Raw genomic sequence first — 17289 nt, forward strand, 5'->3', positions numbered from 1 at the left:
CCTGATATGCGACAAAGTGACCTTGACTTTTGATCTTGACCTTCAAAATTTTGTGCACTGAAAGGGACCTCTATAGGCCTCTGATATGTGAAGTTACAAAAATTTCCAATGATAACTGTGCTCTGCAGAATTTTTTATACGTGATTACAGACAAACAAAAAAACAAAAAAAAAATAAAAAAAAAAACAAGCTGACTTACATATCGTGCAAAAAAAAAAACAACTTTGTTTTGGCAAGATAAAAACCAAGAAATAAAGAAACCATGAAGCTTTCATTCCCTCACAGAAAGTTTGATGTGTTCAAGTTTTCTTAACCACATGGTGGTATCCAAAGATAACAATTACAGTGAATCCCAAAAACATAAATAAATGAATAATAGAATGAAACCACAGAACATGTCACAAAGGTTGTTGTCCTGCTCTTTGCCTGCCACACCTTTACCATGCAGAGAGTTGGTGCTTAGACTCTCACTTGTTAACAAATGATTCCAAAATATTCATTCATTTGTGGTGACTAAGCCGCAAGGAGGTACTTAAATTACACAAACATCAGTGTATTTTGATTAACTTGCACACCCACTCCCTGCGGGAGCAGCAGGAAGAGTCACGTTATGATATTCTGTGGGGTTATATAGATTACAGTCGATCTAGACTTGGGCCTCAAGAAATCGGGTTTCCTCCCTTTTAGGTGAGTTTTAAACAGTCACAGCGACTGTTCAAAAAGGTAATCATACGTATTTGTGATTCATAATATATATATATATATATATATATATATATATATATATATATATATATATATATATATATATATATATATATATATATATAAATTTTTTTTTTTTTTTTTTTTTTTAACTTCTGGTAGGGGTGCCCCCCCAAACGCCAAGATAAGCTTTTATACACATAACACAGCGTTTGTCCAAGGAGGGAAAAAACCCCTTGGGGAGCAGGGATATTATTAGTTGGTTCGCCAGTAGTGACCACTATTTTAGTTGTGTCTGTCTGTCTGTCTGTTTGTGACTCTCTCCAGAGCATAGCTCCGTGACATTTGATGCGATCTTAATGAAACTTGGACACAAGCTAGATATCATGGTCTAGTTGTGTCTTTTTGTATGAGGGGCAGCCCACGCCCACTTGAACTTTTTATTTATTTATTTTTCTCGCAATTTCATTTCCTAGAAGCTGTGCGTAATGTCCATAAGTACAACATATAAAAAAAATCCGATTTGATTTGGTCAATTTTGACGGAAGAGATAGGTTTTTACGGTAGGGCTTCCTCAAAAGCCTCCACTAACTCAATTGTACCGATCGTGGCATTGTTCAATAATGCCTGTGAACCATCGTCGCCTCCTGGCTTGTATTAATACTGTTTTCCAATAACAATATTACTATGCTATTATCATAAGCGTTGCTATTACTTTTGTGATTAGAAGCGGCTTTGGAAAAACGCCCCAATCAGCTATCTATACGCCTCAACATGGATTTCACAAACCCCCTTGGGTAGGGGTGAAAAGGAAGTCACAACAACCTTCATCGTGTGACCCTTAGTCCTCTTGTCAAGTTTGGTTGAGACTGAATAATTAACGACCGGATAAGACAGATGGACAGTTGCGTAATTTCGTACGATCGTGATTGACAAGGAATGTGGTGGAATTGTCTCTGTCTGTCTGACTCCGTCTGACTCTTCCTCCTCACTTCAGACTTTCATCAAGAATGATCTGCACGACACAGACATGCTGACAATTCCTCGTTCTGAGACCGTCCGGGCAACATTCCTTTTGGTGTTCTTCTTCCTTCATGTCCACCAGCCAGGTAGTTTGTAGACCCGCCGCCCTTGGTTGTTCAGCTCCTCCATGAGCCTGGAACCTTGAACACAAAATAAAATAAAACCAAGGATCCCCACCGACAAGCAAATCAAACTTTGCAGAAGACACAACACGAGCAACGGACAAGACGACCGGGTAACCAGGTAACCAGGTAGCCAGGTGCAAAATGTCTTCACCACCCTATCAATGCAAATCCAACACGTTCCCTACCTGTAACCAAAGGGAAAGTATGCAATGGATAACATTATTATTAATTTTTTTTTAAAGAAAAGAAAAAGCTGAATATCAACAACCGGTCACACTTGGCAAGTGATGATTTCATGACGTCACACGGCTGAGGACAAAAAGAGTGAAAGTAACAACTAATGGTCGGTACCGAAGAGGCGAACACTTCACTCTTCCCTTCCATCGACCATTTACAAGACAAATAAACCTTCGTTTCTCTCGTGCAAATGGAAGGTCTGCAATGGGCCGGATAAGCGGAACCGACCGACACACACGAACACACGAACACACGAACACACACCTGAGGTCCTCCTCGGCTTGCTCGGTCTGTTCACGGGCCTGATCCAGGAGCCGCTCGAGATGGGCCTTGTCCTGCCGGGCCGAGCCCAGGGCCGTCTGCTGACTCTTCAAAGTCTCCTCGAACTTGTCTTGCAAGGAGGCCGTCCGCCGGTTCGTGTCCCGCTCATAGTCCTTCACTCGCACTCGCAGGCTCGCGTTGTCCGACTCCAAGAAGTGGACACGCTCGATGTAAGCGGCCAGGCGGTCGTTGAGCTTTTGCAGCTCGTCCTTCTCCTCCTCCCGGGATATCCTTACCGGGCTCAGTGGGTTGGCCGGACTGCCGTTCGCCATGGGAAGAAGTTCGTGTGTGAGGAGAGAGAGAGAGGAAAAAAAAACCTCTCACCGCACGTGCACGCTCGACTCAAGGAATGACGTCACGGAAGCTGAGGTGATCTTCACAGAGCCGACGAATCGGAAGAGCGAGAGTGGGCGTGGCCTTTGTTGTTGTTGTTGTTGTTGTTGTTGTTGCTGTTGTTGTTGCTGTTGTTGTTGCCAGTGTGCAGAGTTACTGTACTCGGTCGAGGCTCGTGGAGGAGCTCAGACATAAAATGCTTGAGGACCTAACAACAAAAGGAACGGCAGAAAGAGAAGGGGAAAACACACCGGCACGGTTGAGGGACCGAAACAACAACAACAACAACAACAACAAAAAACAGGAAGACGGACAAATGAGGGATTTCGGGGACGAGATTGATACAGACCCAAACTGAGGAGGGAAGGAGTGGACATTGTGAAGGAGGTGGGTTTGGGGTGGTTAAAATGAGGGTTTAGGGTTGGGTCCGGTTTCAGATGGAGGTGAACGGCCGTCTTGAAGACCTGGAGGGAAGAATGAGATTGAAGAGAATGTGGACGTTTGTTCCAGAGGGTATGGTGAGGCTCGGGTTAAAAAAGGAACGAGTGAGTGAAGGTGAGCAGTGAGGATGGGAATTTTAGCACAAGTGGAGTTACTGGTGGAGCACGTTGGCCCTGCAGAACCCTTGGGGTGAGGAGGGCAGTGAGGATGGGAGGGGAACAGTGAGGGTGGGTGGGGATCATTGTGGGTGGCAGAAGAGCAGTGAGGGTGGGAGAGGAGCAGTGAGGGTGGGTGGGGATCATTGTGGGTGGCAGAAGAGCAGTGAGGATGGATGGGGTGCAGTGAGGAAGGGAGGGGTGCAGTGAGGATGGGAGAGGAGCAGTGTGGGTGGGTGGGGAGCAGTAAGGATGGGTGGGGAGCAGTGTGGGTGGGAGTAGAGCAGTGTGGTGAGTGGGGAGCAGTGAGAGTGGTTTGGGAGCAGTGTGGGTGGGAAAGGTGCAGTGTGGGTGGGAAAGGTGCAGTGTGGGTGGGAAAGGTGCAGTGAGGATGGGAAGGGTGCAGTGAGGGTGGGAGAGGGGCAGTGTGGGTGGGTGGGGAGCAGTGGGGGTGAGGGTGGTTTGGGAGCAGTGAGAGTGGTTTGGGAGCAGTGTGGGTGGGAGAGGAGCAGTGAGGATGGATGGGGTGCAGTGAGGAAGGGAGGGGTGCAGTGAGGATGGGAGAGGAGCAGTGTGGGTGGGTGGGGAGCAGTAAGGGTGGGTGGGGAGCAGTGTGGGTGGGAGTAGAGCAGTGTGGTGAGTGGGGAGCAGTGAGAGTGGTTTGGGAGCAGTGTGGGTGGGAAAGGTGCAGTGAGGATGGGAAGGGTGCAGTGAGGGTGGGAGAGGGGCAGTGTGGGTGGGTGGGGAGCAGTGGGGGTGAGGGTGGTTTGGGAGCAGTGTGGGTGGGAGAGGAGCAGTGAGGGTGGTTTGGGAGCAGTGTGGGTGGGAGTGGAGCAGTGTGGTGGGTGGGGAGCAGTGAGAGTGGTTTGGGAGCAGTGTGGGTGGGAGAGGAGCAGTGTGGGTGGGAGAGGAGCAGTGTGGGTGGGAGAGGAGCAGTGTGGGTGGGAGTGGAGCAGTGTGGTGGGTGGGGGGCAGTGTGGTGGGTGGGGAGCAGTGAGAGTGGTTTGGGAGCAGTGTGGTGGGTGGGGAGCAGTGTGGTGGGTGGGGAGCAGTGTGGTGGGTGGGGAGCAGTGTGGTGGGTGGGGAGCAGTGTGGTGGGTAGGGAGTGAAGCAAGTTTCATAAATGAAATCAAAACCGAGAATGAAAAAAGAGATTTGGGTGTTTTGTTTGACACAAGTCTGTCATTCAGCTCTCATGCAGCTGATGTAGTGAGGAGAGTGAATATAAAACTCGTAATATTCGAAAAATCATGGTCTCAACAAAGGGGAAGAAAGAGCTGCTTTAATTGGATAAAATCTTGGTAAGACAAACTCTTGAACATTGCAATTAAGTGTGGTGCCCTTGTGCCTTGTATACAAAAAGGATGAAAATGGACTTGAGAAAGTCGAACAGACACCAACCAGGTTCTTGCCAGATCTCAGACACCTATAGACTACATCCTGACAGAGTGGGAGCACTGAATCTATATTGGCCTACAAGAGACAGTGAATTATTGAGGGCTCAAGAACGAGTGGACAAGTCAAAAAAGTGTGGAAGAAGCATTGCAGAACAAACTAAAAGGGCACTCGGTAGAACACATACCTCTGCCACGCAATGCCTGATCCACGAGAACATATCGGGCTCCAATACATTTTTGAAATATCATGCCATATATCATTTTTGGCCCCATCTCTAAATGGTGAAGAATCACTTAAAAATATTATAGTGGTCAGATCCGGATCCAGATCCTCACCAAAATCGAATCAGTTTGTCCTTGTCACACACCCTACCTGTGCACAAAATTTCACCTTCGGTGGTGGTGGTAATATGAAAAAGAGCAGAGATTGCAGAGCCTCACAAGGACTTGTTTGTGTGGTGTTTGTGTGCTGGTATGTTACCTAATTAATAAGAGACATAATTAGAACTGCCACTTTATAAATGTTGCCAGTGATGACCGGGTACCAAGACGTCCCACTTTGATGCAACCCCGCTTTGATCGGACACCTGACCCTGACCCATGACGTTTTGTTATTATTATTCAATTGAATTTCGAATGGGATTTATATAAATTCAATTCAAATCAAATGGAAGCTCAAATAGGTACATTCATGCATTGCAGTATTCAGAAGGAACCAGAACAAGCAAAAACAGAGATGAAGTCATCAGGAGAAACCTGGATAGTATTTGCATTTCAGCTGTGACTCCTCTACCCTCAAGTGAGCCATATATATATATATATATATATATATATATATATATATATATATATATATATATATATATATATATATATATATATATATATATATATATATATATATATATATATATATATATATATATATATATATATATATATATAAATTAAAAAAAGAACCCACATTCAAATATAATAAATAAGTCTGGCTGCCAGTAAATGGTCTAGTTGTAAATGTGTAAAGGTCAAAGGTCTGAAGATCTAAAGATTGAAAGGTCGAAAGGTCTGAAAAGGTATAAATGGGAATAAAGGGTCAAAATGTTCTGAAGGGTCTTAAAAGGTGGAAGGGGTCTAAAGAGTATAATTTAAGGACTAAAGGGTTCAAAGTGTCTGAACTCTGAAGGGGTCTAAAATGTCTTCAAAACTATATTTTTAAAAAGGTCTAAGGGTGAAAGAGGTCTCAAAGGTTTGAAGGTTGAAAGGGCAGAAAGGAGTCTATGGGTTTTCGGGATTCTAAAGGGTCTAAGAAGATCTAAGTAGTTCTAAAGGGTGTAACGGCGTCTATAGGGAATTAGGGGTCTTTTGGGTCCTCGGGGTATTTTGAGTCTTATGCATCCTCAGGGTCTTTTGGGGCCTCTAAGTATTTTGGGTCCTCTGGGTCGTTTGTGTTTAATGGGTCCTCAGAGTCTTTTGGGTCCTCTGGGTTTGATGGGTCCCTGGGTCATTTCGGTATATTGGGTCTTCGAGGTATTTTCGGCCTTCAGGATCTTTTGGGTCCTCCGTGTATTTTGGTTCTTCATGGTCTTAATGGATCTTGGGGTTGTAGAAGGTCTACATGGTTTTAGGGGTCTTAAAGGGTCTTTCCGTGCTTCAGGGTCTAATGTAATTCATACACATATATTCTGTGCGGACAAACAAATAACGGGTGGTGAAGGTTGCGGTCAAGTTTCATCAAAATCGTGTGTGTAGTTTCTGAGAAGAAAGCAAATACCTATTTTGGGGAGGAGGGGTCAAACCCCCCCAGACCACCTTAATGAGTGCAGATTTTGATGCGGTTAATACATCTTCGCTCGGCGTCAGATATGAAGCTTGTGGCCAAGTTTCATCAACATCGTGTGTTTGGTTCAAGCGATAACCAATGAAGAGTTTATAGACTAACTAACTGACTCACTCACTCACCTACAGACCAGCTCAAACGCATAAGCTCACCTGACTAAAGTCCAGGTGAGCTAAAAATCAAAGTACTGTTTGGAAATGTACTCCTTTGGGGGAGGCGTGGTGGGTGGTGAGAATTCAGGCACACGTTGAGCTCTGAAGAATGAGCTGTTTCATTAGTTCATCTGCTCGGTAGACCTTTGCGTGGGTCCACATTAATAGATTACATACAGTCCTACACCAATCCAGACCCACAACTTCAGTTGCCTCCGGTCAATCAGTCAACCCAGCAATGCAACGTCACCATTCAAACTTTTCTTTCTGTAGAATTTTATATATTGTTACGTTTGAGGGGGGGGGGGGGTATGCATTCAAAGGGTAATTAGGATGTTTAATTAGGTATGCCATGCTGTTCGAGTTTACCAGGATCTCGATGTAATAAGTAGCAATTCAGTGGTGATAAGTTGTCTAGTAAATGTTCATTTATTCAAGGGGGAAATGATAAATGTCACGTAATTAGATAGGGACACGGAATAGGGTAAGTGTGTCTGCGTAAACCCCTTTTGGTATTCTCTGAAGACTGGCCGTGACGTCACAGGACAGTGCAGCGGATGGCTCCGCCCCATGATCACGATTGGCGGAAGGTGATGGCGGTGGGCCAATAAACGGCTCGATTGGAAGTGACGAGGACCAAGGATAAAAAGGTTCTGTTCGGGGTCGAAAAGGAAGAGGAAGAAGATTACAACCAAAAGATCGTGGTTTTATTGGTGTGGAAGCTGTAGCGGCAGAGAGCGTCCTGGTTGTTGTGCTGAATCGATCGTGTTCTTGATCGTGTCTGGGAGCCTTGCCGAGCCTCGTGCCTCGCTTTGGTTGGCTCTGGGGTTCTGCTGACTCGGAGTGCGGGGTCGGGCGGCGGGCGGACCTGCCTCACTCTCCTGCTCGCGGCTTGGCGCCGGAGCTGGTTCCCTGGCGGCTGTGAGCGGACTTGGGCCAAGACCAGGAGGTCGACAGCACCACGGTTTCTCCTGCCCCCCTGACGAGAGCAAGGCCAGCTCGTCCGGCGCCGATCCAGGGACAGTTGCGTCCACACCACGGTCCAGCCTGAGCACCAGAAATAGCTACGTTGTGTGTGTGTGTGTGTGTGTGTGTGTGTGTGTGTGTGTGTGTGTGTGTGTGTGTGTGTGTGTGTGTGTGTGTGTGTGTGTGTGTGTGTGTGTGTGTGTGTGTGTGTGTGTGTGTGTGTGTGTGTGTGTGTGTGTGTGTGTGCTTGGCGCCTTAGAGGGATTGAGAACTGTATATTCATTGGAATTGTCTGTGTTTTTCCCCACGCTCGATCCCACACCATCCCGTCGAATCGCCCCGGATCCCTCTTCTTGCCGAGTCTTGTTATTTCTGGTAATAATTAGAAAAATAAATAAACATCATCAACTCAGTGAAAAGTGACTCGTGCCACCTTCCTCGTCCCGTTTGCGGTAGAGCGATTAGAACCGCCATGTTTGGGTTATAAACAAATAAATCGCCTCCATCGTTTCGGCTCATTCTACGTTGGCGGGACTGTTCAAGTCCCGTGGAAGTCACAATATTATCACATTTTCACAACTCTCATCAGTCATCAGACATACCATGAAGATGGATTCGTTTATGTTTGTATCCCACTGATAGGCCGGATCTGGATTCGGACCTGAACTAAAATTTAATCAGCTTGTTCTTGTCACCTAATCAAGTCTTCAACCAAGTTTCGTCCGGATGCGTTCATAACATTTTGAGATATCCTGCAGAGACAGACAGACAGACAGACAGGAAAACATAACCCCAGTTCACCTTCAGTGGCAGAGGTAATCCTTAATGTAATTCATCATCCTGTCCTGTCCCCACGTTTTACAGTGCAGTCATCCTGTCCCCACGTTTTACAGTGCAGTCATCCTGTCCCCACGTTTTACAGTGCAGTCATCCTGTCCCCACCATTTACAGTGCAGTCATCCTGTCCCCACGTTTTACAGTGCAGTCATCCTGTCCCCACGTTTTACAGTGCAGTCATCCTGTCCCCACGTTTTACAGTGCAGTCATCCTGTCCCCACGTTTTACAGTGCAGTCATCCTGTCCCCACGTTTTACAGTGCAGTCATCCTGTCCCCACGTTTTTCAGTGCAGTCATCCTGTCCCCACATTTTACAGTGCAGTCATCCTGTCCCCACGTTTTACAGTGTCGTCATCCTGTCCCCACGTTTTACAGTGTAGTCATCCTGTCCCCACCATTTACAGTGCGGTGTTGGTGTCCCCACGTTTTACAGTGCGGTGTTGGTGTCCCCACGTTTTACAGTGCGGTGTTGGTGTCCCCACGTTTTACAGTGCGGTGTTGGTGTCCCCACGTTTTACAGTGCGGTGTTGGTGTCCCCACGTTTTACAGTGCTGTGTTCGTGTCCCCACGTTTTTCAGTGCAGTCATCCTGTCCCCACATTTTACAGTGCAGTCATCCTGTCCCCACGTTTTACAGTGTAGTCATCCTGTCCCCACCATTTACAGTGCAGTCATCCTGTCCCCACGTTTTACAGTGCAGTCATCCTGTCCCCATGTTTTACAGTGCAGTCATCCTGTCCCCACATTTTACATTGCAGTCATCCTGTCCCCACGTTTTACAGTGACGTCATCCTGTCCCCACGTTTTACAGTGCAGTCATCCTGTCCCCACGTTTTACAGTGCAGTCATCCTGTCCCCACGTTTTACAGTGCAGTCATCCTGTTCGCACATTTTACAGTGCAGTCATCCTGTCCCCACATTTTACAGTGCTGTCATCCTGTCCCCACGTTTTACAGTGCTGTCATCCTGTCCCCACCATTTACAGTGTAGTCATCCTGTCCCCACCATTCACAGTGCAGTCATCCTGTCCCCACGTTTTACAGTGTAGTTATCCTGTCCCCATGTTTTACAGTGCTGTCATCCTGTCCCCACCATTTACAGTGCAGTCATCCTGTCCCCACCATTTACAGTGCAGTCACCCTGTCCCCACCATTTGCAGTGCAGTCATCCTGTCCCCACCATTTACAGTGTAGTTATCCTGTCCCCACATTTTACAGTGCTGTCATCCTGTGCCCACCATTTACAGTGCAGTCATCCTGTCCCCACGTTTTCCAGTGGAGTCATCCTGTCCCCACATTTTACAGTGTCGTCATCCTGTCGCCACATTTTACAGTGCAGTCATCCTGTCCCCACCATTTACAGTGCAGTCATCCTGTCCCCACGTTTTACAGTGCAGTCATCCTGTCCCCACGTTTTATAGTGCAGTCATCCTGTCCCCAAATTTTACAGTGCAGTCATCCTGTCGCCACATTTTACAGTGCAGTCATCCTGTCCCCACGTTTTACAGTGTAGTCATCCTGTCCCCACCATTTACAGTGCAGTCATCCTGTCCCCACGTTTTACAGTGTAGTCATCCTGTCCCCACCATTTACAGTGCAGTCATCCTGTCCCCACGTTTTATAGTGCAGTCATCCTGTCCCCACGTTTTATAGTGCAGTCATCCTGTCCCCACATTTTATAGTGTCGTCATCCTGTCCCCACGTTTTACAGTGTAGTCATCCTGTCCCCAAATTTTACAGTGCAGTCATCCTGTTGCCACATTTTACAGTGCAGTCATCCTGTCCCCACGTTTTACAGTGTAGTCATCCTGTCCCCACCATTTACAGTGCAGTCATCCTGTCCCCACGTTTTACAGTGTAGTCATCCTGTCCCCACCATTTACAGTGCAGTCATCCTGTCCCCAAGTTTTACAGTGCAGTCATCCTGCCCCCACGTTTTACATTGCAGTCATCCTGTCCCCACGTTTCACAGTGCAGTCATCCTGTCCCCACGTTTTGCAGTGCAGTCATCCTGTCCCCACCATTTACAGTGTAGTCATCCTGTCCCTACCATTTACAGTGCAGTCATCCTGTCCCCACGTTTTACAGTGCTGTGAGGTGTTTTGAATTATAAACAGTCGGTATATTTTTGCTTCATGTGCGTAACCCGAGTTTTTTTTTGTCCTCTTGAGCCTTTGCTTGCCTATACACCGCCCAAATAAAGGTATATCGGTCAGAAGAACTTGTTGCGTGCGTGGACCAAGATCGTAAGTGTGGTGTTGGCTTAGTGGTTGTCATGTTGGCTGGCTTGGGATCTTTGTGTCCTGGGTTCGACCCTTGTTGGCTGCTGAATTAACACCAGCTGGGGTTAACTCAGCCTCTCATCCTTCCAAGGTCAGCGGAATGAGTTCCAGTGTATTGGTAGAGGGGCACAGCATCACCAGCATCGCCGCGCCCTGATGCTCTCAGCCAATGATGCTTCCCCAAAACCTTGTGTGCGGACAACCAGCAGAACACTGTCCACGTGTCTGTCGGTCTTTCAATCTGTCCATGTGTCTGTCGGTGTATGATCGAGGAACTCGTAATGAATTTCACATTTTGAACGCAGGTACACGAATGCGAGCACGAACATGGAGTTGAGTGGGGCTGCACTTTGGTTCTGAATTTGGAAGAATTGTGTGTGGGGGGGGGGTTCGTCCCCAGTGCGCATGCGCACGGCGCGGTGAAGCAACCGTTTCGGTCTCTGTCTTGTCCGTCTGTCAGAACTCAACGGTGGAACGGAATTTAAACCATTTCAAACATTCCAAACAGGAAACGCACTGTTTTGATGGACGTCAAAAGGACGCAAACAACAGGCACGAATAACTCGTCGAACGTGTTAAAGAATGTGGTGTGAAACATGCCAGACCTCGGGGATCATTTATAAATCAAAAGAGCTGGTGTTGATATTGTACAGGAATTTAGTGAGGGACACATCTACAATATTGTGTACAGTTTTGGTCACCACAACTCAGGAAGGACATCGATGCCATAGAGAGGGTTCAGCGCAGGGATACTGGATTGATTCTGGACCGAGCTAGACTCAGCTATGAGGAGTGCTGTTGGTGGGAGTCTTGTTAGGGGGGGAGGGTTGTGTGGTTGATATTGTGTTTTTTTTAACCCATGATCTTGTGTTCCTCCCATGAGGAGGAAAAAAAAAAAACATTTTGCATTTTCTTATTAACCTCCACCATCGAAGATGGACGGAGGTTACTGTTTTCACCCCTGTCTGTTTGTTTTTGTTTGTTTGTTTGTGAACGGTATTACGGAAAAACTCCTGGACGGATTTCGACGAAACTTGGTGGGGGGATTAGGTATGGTCCAAGGATCATGCCATTAGATTTTGGACTTGGTGCAAAGTCCAATATGGCCGCTATGGCGGCCATTTTGAAAAAAATATTTGAATTTTTGTTTTTGCATTTCTACATGTTTTAAGTGATTTCCAACCCCCCAAAAAAATATTTGTTAGAGAAAAAAAAACATTTTGCAACTTTTTTTCAAAAAAAATTCGATTTTATTTGAAAAGTATTTGATTTTTTTTTTTGCATTTCTACATGTTTTAAGTGATATCCAACCCCCCCTCCCCCCAAAAAAAATTTGTTAGAAAAAAACCCAGAAATTTTGCACCTTTTTTTTCAAAAAACTTTTGATTTTTTGTTTTTGGGCATTTCTACACATGCGTCGATCTAGTTTAGTTTATTCAATCGTGGTTCAGTAGAGTCTGATCCGTTTTGACCGACAATGAATAGGATATCAGGTTCACTTAAGTGACCCAGCAGTATTGGCGGCGGAGGTTTTGCACTCTACCGAGTGCTCCTCCTCTAGTTTTGATCTTGTGTTGATAAATTACTGTGGTGTTGATGTGGCACAGGCATGCTAGGCTGAATCCTGAATGGCCTCCACCTGTGTCTAATTTCCTTGTGTTTCCTTGTGAATGAACAATTCACAGAGTGTGTATAAACAACTGGCTGTAGGGGTTTTCAGAGCTATAGTTTTCAGAGTACCCCCTTCCAGGGACCATATAAGGCCATGAATCGAAGGGCTTAAAGCTTTGCAAGTCTGGGTAGTTGGTGAGAAAAGACCAAACTTGTGAGGGCGATTGGAGCTGGTGAACGCGGTGCATCGGAGGGCTGGCCAGTGGACCAAGCTGCGGAGTTTCCCTGCACGTGCTGGCTAACACACTGATTTACACTTTCTGTTTCTGGCTTTCCCTACTTCTAATTTGTTCACTTGGAATGCATGAGAGTACTTGACAATTCAGCCCTAGGTCCTTCTTAGGACTGGGTTACTGACTCGCATATCACGCTTTCCACTAAAGCATGACAGGCATTCACCTGCACCTCTTCCTACACTACACACGACATCTTCTATCCTCACCGGTGTGCATCAAGTGAGCGAGGGACCGCCAATACGCCCTGTCCTCTTCTTTTCTGTCACTTTCTTATCACGTTTTCTCCGGAATGATCGAGGTGCCTTCTGTGTATAGAATTGTGATAAATTGACTGGCGAAGAGGGCTTACATGCTTGGGGTAAGAGTTTTCTTGCATGACACTGCCTGTTTATAAATACGTCTTTGCTGAACCTTTATCAACCATTTTCCAAACTGCATGATCGTCTTTTTCCATTGGTTAGACAAAAGTGTGAAAATAATGACGGATTAGTCATTCGCTAATGTCCCACTTACGGTATCACTCGGCCGTTGATTGAGAGCAGTGGGGCATTCAGAGCATGCTACCCCATCTGGGGGTGGGGGGTTTAATTCGCCAGAAAGGTGAAGCAGAGTTAGACGCTGGACGCTACCTAAATTAGCCATCTTAGATGGTGTCCATGGTTGCTTAACGATCCGTCGTGCTGCAAAGTTATCTGCGGCTCATCGGCTTCAGGGTCATCGGCTGGGAAGTGTGTACAAAAAACTCCTCTCATAACCGCACACCCCAGCCTCCTGGACCCTTAATAATATATACATATACCAAGTTTGGTCAAACTCCCATCACTGGTTCACAAGCCAGCACGGTAACAGAATTTTTACCTTATGGGACCTCTGACCTCAGACCTTGACTCCATAATCTAATCAGTTTATCTTTACATCATTATTTATACTTGTACCACGTTTGACTTCGATCCCTTTCGCCGTTCTTAAGTTATCGTGGCAATGAAAACCCATCATGGATGGACAAACCGAAAACAGAATGCCTTCAGCAACCTCGTCAGCGGAGGTATAAAAATACGTTAGTGTTCCATTCTTCCAACATTTTGAATGTATTTTAAACTAGCAATAGGTATCCACAACAATCCTTGACCATGTTGTTAAATGCCGGTCAAGGCCCTCACTTTTTTTCCTTTATTCGCTTTTAAATTTGTTTTCTCCACAGCTGCTTGAGCAATTGACACAAAACTTTCAACATAGGAGCTCCTACCCATGGATAACTTTTTCAACAAAGTTACATGATTGGATGGAAAATGCGGCCAGTGTTCCAAAAAGGCTGTTTTCTGTAGGCGTGGGTTGCAGGGTGTTTCACATATCAGGAATAAATGGCCTCGACCTCGCTTCGCTTGGCTATAGTCAAATAATCTGACTGGTATGGTCCTATGTTTCCTCTCTATGCTCAGGCTGTGGGCCCTGATCTTGCCCATTTTGCTGAAACACTTCTGGACGAACAGTCCATCGACTAACAACCATGGATTGGAAGAATGCGTGCTTCTGGGAAAAGCTGGAGAGGGTCAGAGGGAGCGAAAGAGAGAAGTATACAGAGTTCACAAACCTGCTGGTATGGTGATGTGAAAGCAACATACCTTGTGCTATGGTCTCATCAAGGGTGTTGAAAGCTTCAGATTCCACAGAATCCAGGAGAGATAGATGTGATTCTGAAGCCAGCTCAGAGGGGAGAGCAGCACTCTTTACCTCTTTCAAAGCTTACGTGTAAAGATAGCAATACTGGCAGAAATCGATTTACTTTGATCTGAACCCTGACATTTGAAGATCTCTAGACAAATGGATGAACACTGTATTGAATTTGAACCTGTGACAGCTATAAAAATCGCATTTTCTCTCCTCACCTGTGATTTTTAATGAACTGTATAATGAGACCTGTCTGCTAACACTTGCATGTTAAACATTCCTGGATATATCTTGAAAAAAAAGAAAAAGTTTTGGACGAGTGCAATGACGTCAAATAAGTCTCAGATTTCTTCTCATGGACAATGTGAAGGGAGTTTTGGTTGAAGCAGGTGGAGAGAAACCATCTCGAGAGAGCAAACAATGATTCCATTCCCTCCTCTCCAATCTTTTACATTCTCATTTGACAATGTAGTGGGGCAACTTAGCATAACAATTGTGCATTTTGTGAGGAAAGCACCAAATTTGGCACACAAGTAGCCTATCATATTATGAACAGATTTGGATATTGGGCCATCTCAAAATTTTTGATGGCAGTGGAAAATGGCTGCCACAGCCATCAGCGGCTGAATTTGAGATGGCCCAATATCCAAATCTGTTCATAATATGATAGGCTACTCGTGTGCCAAATTTGGTGCTTTCCTCACAAAATGCACAATTGTTGTGCTAAGTTTCCCACGAGTGGGGCAACTTAGCTAAATATAGCATAACAATTGTGCATTTTGTGAGGAAAGCACCAAATTTAGCACACTAGTAGCCTAACATATTGTTATGGCTGTGGAAATCCGCAGAACACCATATAGGTCCTTAGTTAGTGATACCGATAAGTCCGTGTTCAGCTAAATTTCCCCACCGTTGTTTAATGGGGATTATCCGTGTGGACAGGGCTGTGATCTTTGAGTTAGCCGTTATTCTTTGCTATCGTTATTTTGGACCAACCACCTCCACCACCAACATCTCTCTCAAACCGCTTCACAACAACCACCTCCACCACCAACATCGCTCTCAACAACTGCTTCAGACCAACCGCCTTTCCACCACCACAACCACACCTGCCTCTCAACAAACCACGCCATCCCCACCACTTCACCAGCAACCGTCAACATCTCCACACCACAAACATCGCCTCACCTTCGTCTCCGAAACGACGCCATCTTTGCGCCAGCAGCGGCGAGATCCGATCAAACGGCATCGCTGCAGGCAGAGGCAAGGGTTCTCTCGCTGTGCAGCGTCGGTGATTCCTGCAACGTCCGCTCTCCGCGCAGGGTCAGAGGTCAGAGGTGCAGGGTCGGTGATTTCCACAATGTCCGCTCCGTGCAAGCTTCGCCCGCAATTCGGATTAAGAGCGTCGGTGATTCCTGCAATGTTCGCTCTCCGAGAAGGGTCAGGGGTCGGAGGGCGGAGGTCGGATCTCGTCTAACCAGCCCTATAAAAGGCCGCGCAGAGCGCCAGTTCAACCAGTCTGGAGGGGGTCTGGAGAAGTCTGGAGCTGGAAGAACACAGGCGGGGCGAAGTCCACGGGAGCGGAGGACGCGCGAGGCAGAGAGCGTGGCTGAGCCTGCAGTGCCGGGCAGATCTGCGCGTTCGTGTGGGAAGAGCCGGAGAGAGCTCGCCAGCCAGCGCCAAACAGTCTGAGGTGGTCAGGCTTCTGGACAGTCCGAGCGTCGCGGAGGAACGGACGGGTTCTTACAAAGAGCATCAACTTTGAAAGAGCATCCAAACCCGTTCGTTCCTCTCAGCGCGTCGCCGGCTGAGGCCCGACACCCAGCCGCCTGGCAAGGCCTGGGCACAACCGCGGCTACGCTAGCTGCCGTGGGGAAAGATCGTCGTGATCGCCCCATCGAGGCACCACGAGGGTGGAAGTAACCTGCCACGGTCTCGTGGGACTCCTTTGGTCCGCCAAGTCCCATGTAATAAAGGCCTACGGGTCCAGTCTGACCCCGTTGTCTCTGAGGGGGTCTTTTCTTTGCTTTTATTTGTGTGAATGTTGTGGCGCTGTGTCTTGCAAGTAGAACTGTGTAAGTGCTTGTAAATAATAACCATAAACGGTCGTAGTGTTTTTACCTTGCTCGTGTCTTGTCCCCTTCCCCTATTGATTGCATACCTGCATATTGCCTCCCTGTTTACGTCGTTTTATAATGTCCTTGTGTGAATGTTAACCTGTTCGTCGTGTCCTCTCTTTCCCCATTGAAGTGCCATATTGTTTTTTTCGGAATACTAGTTGGTTTTTGAATACCGATCATAGAATCGGGTCCGGCAAGGTCTGGCAATAATACCCGCTTGGTTATCCCAGAACGGAACGAACCGCTTAAGCGGTTCGTGTTCAAACAGTCCTTCACCGAGGTACGGTCCCTCGGTAGGTTTCCCGCGCGAATACTTAGGTATATCGATATTCGATTGACCCTGTCGCGCGCGGGTAGAATACGGACTGGGCCGTAGTGTGCGTTGAAGGCACACCCGTGACTGGTTCTCGGTGTTGTTCCGGGAAGTCACGACTGAATTGTCCGTTCGGTGGGTGTGCAGCTGCTATTAGTGAAAAGCGGTCGTTCTCACGCTGGGTGGGCGTAGACTCGTAACAATATTATGAACAGATTTGGATATTGGGCCATCTCAAATTCAGCCGCTGTTGGCTGTGGCAGCCATTTTCCACTGCCATCAAAAATTTTGAAATGGCCCAATATCCAAATCTGTTCATAATATGATAGGCTACTAGTGTGCCAAATTTGTTGCTTTCCTCACAAAATTCACAATTGTTATGCTATATTTAGCTAAGTTGCCCCACTAATGATGTTTTTATCTTGCCAAAACGAAGTTTTTGCAAGATATGTTAGTCAGCTTGTATGTTTTT

The 17289-nt window shown here is 46.6% G+C and overlaps 1 protein-coding gene across 3 annotated transcripts in view; it reads right to left on the bottom strand.

Moving 5' to 3' along the window:
• LOC147017041 (lamin-A-like) overlaps nt 1–2779 on the bottom strand; it is a 39571-nt gene extending 36792 nt beyond the window's left edge. For 2 of the 3 annotated variants that reach the window (XM_085846398.1, XM_085846397.1), the window contains exon 1: nt 2355–2776. In XM_085846398.1, the coding sequence (XP_085702524.1) occupies nt 2355–2683 (329 nt within the window). In that variant the 5' untranslated portion in view covers nt 2684–2776. Of the gene's footprint in view, nt 1–2354 lie in introns of all 3 variants that reach the window. The other variant, XM_085846396.1, reaches the window with a different exon arrangement.
• Nucleotides 2780–17289: the final 14510 nt, after the last annotated feature.

Source organism: Eptatretus burgeri, chromosome 11, assembly GCF_056783735.1.
Source record: "Eptatretus burgeri isolate ZD-2024b chromosome 11, Ebu_testis_v1, whole genome shotgun sequence".
In the NCBI taxonomy this organism is placed as follows: Eukaryota; Metazoa; Chordata; class Myxini; order Myxiniformes; family Myxinidae; genus Eptatretus; species Eptatretus burgeri.